This window comes from Misgurnus anguillicaudatus, chromosome 17 (assembly GCF_027580225.2).
Source record: "Misgurnus anguillicaudatus chromosome 17, ASM2758022v2, whole genome shotgun sequence".
NCBI classification, from domain to species: Eukaryota; Metazoa; Chordata; class Actinopteri; order Cypriniformes; family Cobitidae; genus Misgurnus; species Misgurnus anguillicaudatus.
Window position 1 is genome coordinate 9281351 of NC_073353.2, and position 12846 is coordinate 9294196.

Sequence of the window (12846 nt, forward strand, 5' to 3'; positions counted from 1 at the left end):
TTAAACACTGACGCATTTACTCAAAACTAAAAACACTGTGCAAGTTTTGATCTTGGCTCTGAATCTGATATCTTACAAAAGTTCTTCACAAAAATTGAATTATCTCAGTGTTTAGCTGAAAATGTAAGAGGTGATAAGAGAACAAATGAAGGTAGGATGAAACAGGGTTTTTTTATGTTGTTTGAAAGCGGGTCTGTTCTTTCATTTTATATTTTATGTTTATTTAAAGAAGAAGATTTTTCTTGAAGGCCTTAAACTAAAACTGGTTGGCAACTTGAAAAAAAAACGCTGACGGGGAAAGAGTTAAAGGTGCAGTGTGTAAATTTTAGGGGCATCTAGTGGTGAGCTTGCGAATTGCAACCAATGGCTCAGTCCACTGCTCTTCCCTCGCTTTCGAAACGCATAGAGAAGCTATGGTAGCCACCAACAAAAACAATGTCATAGATGGAGGCAACTTAGTAAAAAAAGTTTGTCCGTTGAGAGCTTCTGTAGAAACATGGCGGGACAAAATGGTGACTTCCATGTAAGGTGACCCTCGATGTATGTAGATAAAAACGTCTCATTCTAACATAAAAAATATATAACGGTTCATTATGAAAAATTATAATGATTTATAATTTTTGGAATTTGGATTTCTGTCAAGAGATCCTTTAAAAAATTACACACTGCACCTTTAAGAATGCTTCCAAGCATATTTGATCATCCCTTCAACAGTTGCACGATATAAATGTTAATGTATAAATTAGATGAATGTTGATTTATGAAAATAAACACCACAGTCTTTAACTATATTTTCATTTTGCTCCGTCTGTGTTGCTTGGAAACTGCGCTCTGTTGCAGACACACTTGATTCTGAGGAACTACTTCGTTTGGCGGAAGAGTAATATTTGTAATTATATAATTACAACTTATTTGTGTTTTATTTTATGAAATCCTGCTATGCATATTAAGTAACCGTTTTATAAAAGCAATAAGCCCCGTGAAGCAGTGGTGTTAAAGTGCATTTTATAACAGCTAAGGGGGTTTTAGACAACGCCCCTTAGCTGTTACAAAATGCACTGGTAACCCACTGCTTCTTGGGGCTTATTGCTTTAATTAGCCCCTTTAAATATGATACAAGATACCTGATCACACTGTTGGGGCTTATTTCTGCGATAGCAACCAGCTGCCTATACATTATCCTTTATCTATTATTATTGCAAATTTTATTTGCTGTAATCAATTAATATGTTAAATAACAGGAGTCATATTAAACTAGTCATGCCTTTTTATCTTACATGGAAATGACCCTTAAACAAAGAAAAAATGATATTATATAAAAATGATATTTGCAATAATACCATGAACAGCACTGTAAAAAGCATAGAGAAATTATAGCAACATCATGTGGTGCACGCCACTTCAAAATTAAAAGTCTTCTTTGAGATTAGCACACTACAGCTGCATCCTTACAATATATTATACATTTTAAATTGGCTTTAAACTATCGGGTCTCATTTTGTGGCAGATGTAAGTAAACTTAGAGATCCTTAGTAATGAGTTAATTATTTATACCATGGTGGGGCTGTTAAATGCTTTATTTTGATTGGTTAAGATACACAGGTGGGTTTTCAGTCCAGGCAGGGTCACATTTACTGTGGTAGTATGAAATATGCCATTCCAGACAGGCACTGTATAATATATTCTCTCAGTGCATACATTTTAAATATTTTAATTACATTTTAGGCTATAATATTTTAAAAGTTTGGTTTTAAAAGTACAGTCTTAGTAATGTGTATATCATGAACCCACATAAAGGCAGTATACTGTATGTCTAAAGACAACATTGCATCAATACAAGTAATGACAATGCAGCAAGACAAGATGTCAAAATGCTAACTGATGTTTATGCAGACATGAGATTAATGAGTCTGTTGTCAGAGCTGCATGTCATTAATTATAACTTTTTCAGGGACAGACGAGTTTACATTGCAGCAGGCACTTTGGACCTCAGAAACCAAATGAAAAACATGTCAAGCATGTAGCTCGCTGCTAGTGAATCTGCCTCATACTGGCACGTAATTGACAATATCCTTCTAAGTCATGGCGTGCCAGTAAAGGTTTGTTTACACAGTCCTGTATGCTGTTTGACGACGGAAAGAAACATTGGATGAAAGATCTGTGCAATATCTCTCTCACACACACACAGCCTATATGACATAACAGGTAAACATAATGGAGACGTTTCCAGAGGTGTTGTGAAATAAAACAGACCTAAACACGCCGAGTGCCGGAAGATGCCTATAAATCTTAGTTAAGACTTACCTTCCTGCGCGCCACTGTCTGTATGGGCTTGTGATGGGTTGAGTCCTGCGGATGAAGTTGTACCCTCGTCTTCATCATCATCATCTTGATAGACGTTACTGGTCACAGGGGGGTTTGCCACGGGTTCAGACACTCTACCTAAACTAACTGCCTCCAATCTATTTAGGAAGGCCAAGTTCACCCTAAAGAGAGGAATACATCATTAGAATATTTCACAAATCATTCAGACTGAGCAATGAAAGACCCTCTTTCACATACTGTGAGGTTCAAAAGTCTTAGACAAATCTGGGATTTGAAATCTAATTTAAACATGGAAATAAACAGGACGTTTTAGGATTTAATACAATTTAAGCACTATTATGATGTTAAAGGACAAGTTTGGTATTTTACACTTAAAGCCCTGTTTTCAGATTGTTTATGAAGAAATAGAACGGTTTTGACTGAAATTTGGACATATGATTCTGTCCCGAGAATTTTCGGGTGTTTGAAACACATAGAGAAGCTATGGTAGCCGGCACCGGACAAACATGTCATCGCTAGAGACAATTTAGTAAAAAAGTTTGTCCATTAAGGGCTTCTGTAAAAACATGGCGGCACAAAATGGCGACCTCCACGCAAGGGGACCCTCTGTGTATGTAGATAAAAACATCTCATTCTAAGGTAATAAAAACATAACGGTTCATTATAAAAAGGTCTTTATACACCCCTGATAATATAGTTTTGTATATTATTTTGCATTTCTGTCAAAAACTCCTTCTAAAAATTACACATTGCACCTTTAACGCTAATCTCGTTTGAAATGTGGCTTGGGAAAAGGTAAAAAAGCACAACATCGCCAGGCCTCCCGGGATACCTAGTGATGGCCCATGCACACCGTTTGACCATTTTAAACTTAAAATGACAAGAAAAAACACATGAAAACTAACAAAAACTGACTAACTGCAATGCATTTTAATGGACGTGGAAGCAGAGAATGTTCGAATGTATTGGGTTAGCTATGCACACTGTGATTGGCTCATTGCGTTTGGGGGCGTGGCTTAGCCATAGGTCAATAGCGCTTCACATTCTTAGCTACAGTAGCTTAATGATGCAATTCTCAAAAGTCACGAGACACACGAGAGCCAATGCTATTTCACAATCAAAGATGACGTTTCATCGCTTCTTCTGGTGGCAGTTTATGAACAGTGTGTCAGTCTTTTCTGTCAAAATATGTGCCTGCCACATAAGCGTTGAAAGGGTTAATGATAAGAGATGCTCACGTCTTGCAAAACACTTACTTAACCCTAAACTTTGATTACACATGAGATTAAGCGACTATCTAGCCAAGCGTCTGTAGCAGGGACGTTTTTTGACACGCAATGCACATAGGTTCCGACAGGTTGATGAACCACACACGATGATGTTTTGACGAGTTTTGAATTCGTGCCTCCTCGGCAAAAAAAAGTCACGAGCCTCCACTGTTTGTGAACGAGTGTACAACGGATCTGATATTTACAGCGGTGCACTTTTGCGTCTTTTCTTTATATAAATCGATTGTTTGAGCTCGGTACACATGGAATATTTTAAGTATGTTTTGAAAAATGTTGTGTTTTATATGCTGTTTTATATTATATAATAAATAAATGGGTGAATGCCTGAATAGTGTAATATAAATACAATTAATCCTGGTGGTTTCATTTGAAAATCATGGGCCTTATTTTAACGATCTAAGCGCATTGTCTAAAGCGCACAGCGCAACGTCTAAATGGGCGTGTCCTAATCCACTTTTGCTAATTTAAGGACGGGAAAAATGGTTTGTGCGCCGAGCGCATGGTCAAAAAGGGTTGGTCCTAATGTAATGGGAGTATTTTGGGCGTAACGTGCAGTAAACCAATGAGAGTCACAGCTCTCATTCCCTTTAAAAGCAAGTTGCGCTGGCGCTATGTCTAATCCCTATTTAGATGACGAACTTTGTAAACTAAAAAACTAAGCAGAGGAAGAAGATCCCCAGTTTAAGATTAATGTTAAATAATTGTGTTGTTTTTCACTTGTATTAAAATTGTTTTTTTTTTATTAAAACCTTTAAAACCCGTTTTCTTTTAGTCATGGAAGTAAAAAGCAGGCTTGTAATTGCTTTAAATGTATGGCTATCCAATATCATCAAAAAATAATTTACAAGTATGTAAGAAAATGTTTGTACTGTAAAAATACTTTATTTGTAACAAACAGACGATAAAGAATTTACAAACGGCTCTCCTCACGTTTTAGCACTTTGGACAGCGTTTTTTTTAGCAAAGAGTTTTTTTAAGCATTACTTAAAAATGTTTCTCATCTCGCCATATCCACAGGTACAGAGTCATCATATACAATAAATGCGTGAGGTAGAATAAAAAAAAACATTTAAAAACAGATGCATTTGTTTAAAGCAAAGCATTTATTTACTTACCAGGCTGCAGGTGAAGCAGCTCTTTGCGCCTTCTAACGTCTCATAATTAGTCCTCATTTATGTCCAAGAGACTCAATAATAATCTTTTACATTCAATCCTTTAAACTTTCATATTTAAAAGCATTTTTGTGCTGCTGCGCATTCATGTACTTTGTGATAAGCAAACCTGCGTTGTCCTCCCGTTTATAGGCGCATTTTACTAATGCGCTCTTTAAATAACATAAAACACATTGCGCCATTGACTTTAGACTTTAGACCGGGTTTTTGTTGGTCAATGGCGTAGTCTATTTTAGTTGCCTAACAATAGCAACGCGCCAACAATGCGCCTGAACACACTTCGTTTTCAGACCAGAACGCCCATGGGCGCAAAAGGGGGTGCAAATGCATTTGCTATTTAAACAACGCGGCGCTAAATGTGAAAATTAGGGTGGAAACTAGCGAAAGACACTTGCGTCGCGCATTGCGCTGCATTGCGCCGCATTGCGCCGGGTGTAAGATAGAGCCCCATATCCCAGTACGTGTCATCATAGCAAAATTATACCCCAAAATATAATTTCATACCCTAATATATTAAGTTCCACTTGCTGCCGGTAGAGACGCTAATTTAGTAAACACACCCATTGGTCGTATTTTGGGGAATGGACAAATGGTCAAAACAATCGTATGGGTTAATGGATAGGTTGCACAAACCAATGAGTCCATTTTCACTCCCATAAATAAAGACAAAGTGACGGCATATGTTTATAAAAATGTTCTGCTAATTAAAGTCATATACATTTGGTTTGTATTGAGTGCATGTAAACTATGAGATTTTTATATTTTTCATAAACTATTATTTTAAGCACATGATTGATGTACTAATTACTGTAATTCTAAAATCATATTGTTTATTTTTTGGTTTCTGACTTTTGGTCAGCTGATTGGCTGTTATGAGTTTTAAATATTCATACCTCTGACGGTCACTTTCAATCTGCCTCTTCCTTTCCTCTTCTTCCCGTTTTTGTTTTTCCTCCAAAAGTTCAGTCTGGAAATAATATGTTAGTTCAATTATCATTTACTGTAGAACAAAAATGTCTCCTCTACTTAAGTAAACTGAATTGAAGCTTGTTGCTAAAGCAGTTTTAACTGCACATTTACATAAATAAACAACATCAACATGATAGATCACACTGACCTCACTGTCCTTGATATTTATCAGTGAGTTTAAGTTCATGCTTGACCGACAGAAAAGCATTCAAAGCCACAAAAATATCTCTATGCGGCCAGCTGGAAAACACCTACACTATTCCATCCGTGACAACCTCCTATAACCTAGGACATGGTAATTAAGAGCATATGCTAGGCTGAGTTAGTTCTTTTTCTTGGCATAGCCTAGATGTTTAGATCTGGTGTTGCTATGAAGAACCAAAAGTGGAGGTGATGTGCTTAAGTTCAGGCCATCTGCTTCACTTCTTTTATTGCGTACCTTTCTTCGCTGCTCTGCTTTCTTCTCGAGCAGGGCTACGTTGTCTTCCTGTCTTTTGGATTCTCTGTACTCGTGACATTTAGCCTGTGAGGAAACAAATGGTATTGGTACCCAACCATTTAGCTCTCTAATATCCCTTTTCCACTTGGACTGGCTCCGTGTCGGCACCGAAGCGGAGCGAATGCTAGGCCAGACCTCAGTACCGGCTGGCGTTTCCATCAGGAAGATAGCTGAATGCATTACGTCAGTAGTTACATTATTATTATACTGCTGGGTGTTACTTCACATTTGTTATCTTGTTATGTGGTCTTCTATTACTTCGCCACTTATGTGAATAGGGGAATGAATATGGTTAAATAAATCAAATAAATTTGCCCGAAAGCATCAAATGATTACAATGAACATTAATAAAGAACCTGTCTATGTGCTATTATGTTCTGTACATTGCTTTTATAAATCATCTTTGCAATAGCAACATAATACACTCATCTAAAGGATTATTAGAAACACATGTTCAATTTCTCATTATTTCACAATCTGCTTAGTTACTGGGATTTTCACGCACAACCATTTCTAGGGTTTACATAGAATGGTGTGAAAAGGGGGAAAACATCCAGTATGTGGCAGTCCTGTGGGCGAAAATGCCTTGTTGATGCTAGAGGTCAGAGCCGACTGATTCAAGCTGATAGAACAGCAACTTTGTCTGAAATAATTGCAACAATGGCAGGTGTTTGTAACATAAAATAAGCAATAATGTATCTAAAAACGTAGACATAGCGCTGTCTGAAGTGGAAGCTCCGCCTATTGATATCACAAGTTGGCTTGTTCGAGACCAGCAAGATTTTAAGGCTGATTCTAAGATTTTAAGGCGGTTTTTTGTGTGGAAAAGCGCAGCACAGTTCAAGATTGAGTTACAGCACTGGAGCCAGCCCTAAGTTCAGTTTAAAAAGGGCTGGGAAATTATATTTGAAGGAATAATTCACCCCTAAATCTTTTTTGTTGCACAAAAAGTAGTGTAAAAATGCTTTAAAGACTATAAATAGGTAAGAATTTGACAGAAAGGTTTTTGAGAAACCAAAAATTGTTCTTCTATGACAATGCTGCAAAGAATCTTTATTCAGCACTTTTTTTAAAGATTGTAAGGCAAAAAACCTTCCCACCTTCAAGAAATGTGAACCGTGCTGGCAAAATGAGTCGGAATGAGCAAATTTTCAAAACTGAGTTATTTATATTTTGATATTCTCTATTTAAAAAAACACTTAAAAACGATGTATGATTTGTTGGAATCTGACAAAAAATGACTGAGCTAAACCTGTTGATAGAGTCAGCGAAGTTCATTGAGAAAAATCAAATTAAACATTTTGGTTCAAAAATAAACCATAAATGTAAAACTAATAGATTTGGCACACACAAAGTCAAAATTAATATTGGAAAATATATATGTTTATCATGCGGTTTCCCAGACAGGGCTTATCCTAGTGCAAGACTAAAATGCATGTTTGAGCAGTCTTAATTTAAAGGCAGGGTATCTCATTTGATCCAAAAACATTTTTAGTTATGCTGGTTAAAAGTCTCCTCACATCCTGATAGCAATCACTATGTTAAGTTGTTTAAATGTATTTGTAGAAATTTATGTCATCTGTGAAAGGCGTAGGACCAAAAAATTTTCAACCAATCATAGATCTCGGTCCGAACGGACGTTGCCTTTTTTGTCCCTCACCCGTAAGCGTAATTTGAATGCCACTGCGCAGCCTGTTCACGCAGACATCATACGCCATCGGCGCAATCACGTGTGCTCACCTCCCGTCTGTAAACAGAGGGAGAATGGCAAACTTTTCTGCTGTGTTGAAAACCTACACAGGAGCCACAAAACGAAAGACATGTTTTATAACAACAACAGCAAAAACTGCCTGGATCAGTAAAGAGCAAAAACCCAAATTAACATAATTACCGCTTTAACACAAGATGCAAACAGCTGCAGGAGGCAAAGGGTCTAAAAGGGTCGTTTATTTTGGTAAGGTAGGTACGTGATATGATTGTTTTCAGATGGATATTCTACTTTAATGAAACATTGTGTTGCTTATGAAATTTGTGTTAGTTTACGCATTAGCGTAACAATATAGTTACTACGTCTACACAACCGAAAGTGTGCTTTAACTAATTCTGATGTAAACCAGTTGTTTGGTTATTTTGGTAATGTTATTCACTTTGTACTGCAAAGTTATCTCACTGGTGAATGAGGCATGAGATGTGACCGTCTGATCTGTGCGTGTTTATATGTTTTGAAATAGGCGTGTCTTTGGATGGCGATATGAATGGAGGGTGGAATCATGATTTCATTGCTAGTCGGCTATCGTTAGCATTTCTCAAAATTTGATACCCTACCTTTTAAAAAAACTCCTGTACTGACGTATCTTAGCATAAATCAGTGCCAATGTTTTGTCTCAAGATGCAGACCAGTAATGCTATTTGTAAGATATGTTTGTAAAAATAAGGCCTAGTCATGGATTAATCTAAACCCTGTCTGGGAAACCATCCCAATATCTTTTTTCTTTCTTTTATTGTTTGATTGACATTGAGACAGAAAGTTTCTACTGTAATATAAGGATCTAATATAATGTTACTGTACACATTAGATAATTTTTCCCAACAGTTTACCAATCATTTACTTAAGACATAGTTTATATCTGCGTGCATCCTTGTCAAAACAGATATTTTAAAAACTCTAATTCTGTATAAATGAATGTGTATACAGAGGTTGTGTGCTCACGAATCTATGTGCACTGTTCAGATCTGTCAGTCAGCACGAAGAAGATCGTTTTCATGTCTTTTCACTCTTAATAACCCTTTTAGCATCAATCAGATCCCAAACTTTATGGGGTGTTTTCCCGGACAGGGATTAGCTTAAGACAGGACTAGGCCTTAATTTAATTAGGATATAAGTTTTAACAAACATGCCTGACTAAAAACATTACTAAGAATTTTTCGGTTTGTTTTAAATTTGAAACCAAAATGTCAGCATGTGAATGGACACGCATCTTTGTATAGGTTAAGAATTTAGACGATGCAACTCTCAGAAAATGTACAAATAAAGATCATTTTAGATGTTTAATGACTATTTAGAGCAGGGGTCGGCAAGTAACTTTGGCCGCGGGCCAATATTTTTTTTAGCCAGTAGATGGCGGGCCAACTGTTGTTGGCACACTTACGTCTTATTTTGAATTAGCCTAGTATAGGCTATCTGATCTTTTGTCAAGAAACATTGTCTTTATTTCCTATTTAAAAGACGAAAGACGGCATTAAAAATTGCTAAAAACATGGTAATGGGTCTGTGTATCATTCGTTCGATCGTTTTTTTTTTTCAAATTAAAATCAAAAATGAAAAAATTAACCACCACGGGTTTTCTGATTGTGTGCTCAGATAAAAAAATTAATTACTGGATTAGATTTTTTTTTTATTTAACTCCTTTATAGGCATAATATATCAATGAAATCATTTTAAACAGATCAAGTACTATAGTGGTAATATTACAGGCATTTATGCTCTCATGAAATACTCTTACAGTCCGACTTTTGAACTATTCTTTTTTTTATTAATATTTATCCGGGACACACACATACACACCTAAGGTTTAAGGAGGTCTCCGCTGGACTGTTTTTTGTCCAGCTCCGAAAAGGTTCTATTCATACATTCATACACTGTTCACCCGCTTTATTTCCCGACCTGACGGGTCCGCAAAACTTAACGTCACGTTTCGTTTCCAGACTCTCACATTCAAATGTCTCTAACGAAAAGAGACAGATAATTTTAAATGTTATACAAAAATTGTGTTCGTGCCAATAAAAATATTATTTTAACATTGTATTTATAATGAAATATAAATAATAAATTAAATAGGACAAAGCCTCTCACTCAAATTTCTCACCATCATAAACCGAGTTGGTTGCGGAGTTGCTGTTCAAATTGCTGAACATCCTCCTTTGCCAAATTTATAACGTTTTAAACGGAGGTAAAGATCAAAGAAATATGCGTTAGGAAAATGAATAATGGCTTTATTTTAATAGACATGTAAAACCATATTTTGGCGGATTACTTTCATTTTTTAAACGAATTTACCTGCCCATTTAGTCTTAATATTTAACGGTAAACGAACTTGACTTGCTGTTTTCGAAGGCATGCAGGTCGAACCTTATTCGGGCTCGAGCCCCAAGTTCAAGTAGCAGAAAACAACAGTATTCCTTTCAAATCTACTTTAAAATTGTATTAGTTAAAATATTATTGCAGTAAAAGAGTTTATTTTTATCATATTTTGTAGTGGTTTCTAAAAGCCAGCAATTACTTTTCAGTAATTTGCAATGTCACGGAGTTTAACGTCTTCACGCGTGATGAATTGACATGATTTACGAGGTAAATTTGCAAATGATTCATGAAGTCATACCTCTGCAATTATTTGATCGATTGTGTTTTAGAAGTATGCTCAAACTCTAATGACAGTTATGATCGCGGATGCGCTGGTAGAGAAAGAGAACGAGAAAAAGCGGCCCGTTAAGATAGCTATTATACGCATGTTTTTCAGGACATTCTTGCTATTTGTCAGTATGTTATACGCGAATAAATAATAATGAAAAAAGTTCAAAAGTCGGACTGTAAGCGAATGAGACTTACAGGAAAGCATGGTTGCTATTCAAACCCTTATTAAAACCCTTATTAAAATGTAATCTGTTAGTACCTGATCTGTTTAAATTTATTTCATTGGTATATGTCTGCTAAGGTGTTCAATTAAAATTTGTCCGAACCCGTTTTCATTCTTTTTTTATTTTTGATTTGAGCGCACATTCAGAAAACGAGTCGTTTGGTTTTTTTTGAGTAAAAAAATAATAGAAAAACAAGTTGTTTTTCTTTATTTTCTTTTTGGTTTTGATTTGAAAAAACGAATGAAGGAATGATACACGGGGCCATTTTTGTAAACTGTTATTGTAAAATAAAAAAGTCTGATTAAAAAAAAATTTAAAAACGCACTTCAAATTAATCGGGCCAGAAAATATTGCTGGCGGGCCACTTTTGGCCCGCGGGCCGCCTGTTGCCGACCCCTGATTTAGAGCATTGGGATCACTAGACAAGGCCTTAAAGGAATATTCCATTTTCTTAAAAGAAAAATCAGATAATTTACTCACCACCATGGCATCCAAAATGTTGATGTCTTTCTTTGTTCAGTCGAGAAGAAATTATGTTTTTTAAGGAAAACATTGCAGGATTTTTCTAATTTTAATGGACTTTAATAGAGCCCGACATTTAATACTTAACTCAACACTTAACAGTTTTTTTCAACAGAGTTTCAAAGGACTATAAACAATCCCAAACGAGGCATAAGGGTCTTATCTAGAAAAACGATTGTCATTTTTGACAAGAAAAATAAAACATATCCACTTTTAAACCACAACTTCTCGTCTAGGTCTGGTCCAGCGCGACCTAACATAAATGCGTAGTGACGTAGGGAGGTCACGTGTTACATATATAAAACGCAAATTTGTGGACCATTGTAAACAATAAACTGACACAAAGACATTAATTAGTATCAGTTGACATACAACAACGTAGGAACGGTCCTCTTTCAACACACTTGTAAACACTGGGGCGGAGTTTCACGTTCGTCTTCTGTGACCTTTTGACATCATGATGTATTGCGTGAGGTCGCTGGCGCATCACAACCGGATCTAGACGAGAAGTTGTGATTCAAAAGTGGATATTTTTTATTTTTCTTGTCAAAAATGACAATTGTTTCGCTAGATAAGACTCTTATGCCTCGTTTGGGATCGTTTAGAGTCCTTTGAAACTCCGTTGAAAAAAACTGTTAAGTGTTGAGTTAAGTATTAAATGTTGGGCTCTATTAAAGTCCATCAAAACCAGAAAAATCCTGCAGTGTTTTCCTCAAAAAACACAATTTCCTCTCGACTGTACAAAGAAAGACATCAACATTTTGGATGACATGGTGGTGAGTAAATTATCTGGATTTTTCTTTTAAGAAAATGGAATATTCCTTTAATGTACTTATTTCAATGAACTTTCTTTTGCCTGTAGCTAAAAATTAGATATGACTCATTGTAACAGCACGGTTCACAAAGGTTCTTGTGTTCCACAAATAAAGTTGCACATGTTTGGAATGAAGGAGGTAAATAAATGTTTAGTGGGTAAACTATAAAGAAATGGACATGTTGTCAAAATATTACACAATTTAAGATAAAAGAATCTTACATACCTGATGAAAAGTAACATGATGAACAAACAAAGCAACATGTTAAATTTCAAAAAATCGAATTGTGAATTTCAAAAGTCCTTGAGTACAGCACAACTGCTTTACACTTTACACCCCTGGAGCCCACCACATCACAATAAAATGGGCGTTATGTAATTGATGTTACTCTGAGATTCTCATGATACTCTACAGTGAGACACTATGAGGAGGGGTGAAAAGAGATCCTTTGTGTGTTTGGTCAGACGGCCTGGGGACAACAGGCAGGGGCTGCTCTGTTTGGAATGGCTAGAGAGTAAGGGGAATAGGTGGGACGACCTGGGCCTGGCATCCTGGGAAGCCAATACAAAGGATTCTTTGCACAAACAGAGGATATGGAGGAGATTAATCTGTCTTGTGAA

General features: G+C 36.2%; 1 protein-coding gene across 3 annotated transcripts in view; it reads right to left on the bottom strand.

The window, feature by feature from the left end:
* epsti1 (epithelial stromal interaction 1) overlaps positions 1-12846 on the bottom strand; it is an 80167-nt gene that overhangs the window by 29187 nt on the left and 38134 nt on the right. For all 3 annotated transcript variants that reach the window (XM_073854953.1, XM_055214768.2, XM_073854954.1), the window contains 3 exons: positions 6195-6278; positions 5680-5753; positions 2305-2486 (listed from right to left, as the gene is read on the bottom strand). In XM_073854953.1, the coding sequence (XP_073711054.1) occupies positions 2305-2486; positions 5680-5753; positions 6195-6278 (340 nt within the window). The remainder of the gene's footprint in view (positions 1-2304; positions 2487-5679; positions 5754-6194; positions 6279-12846) is intronic.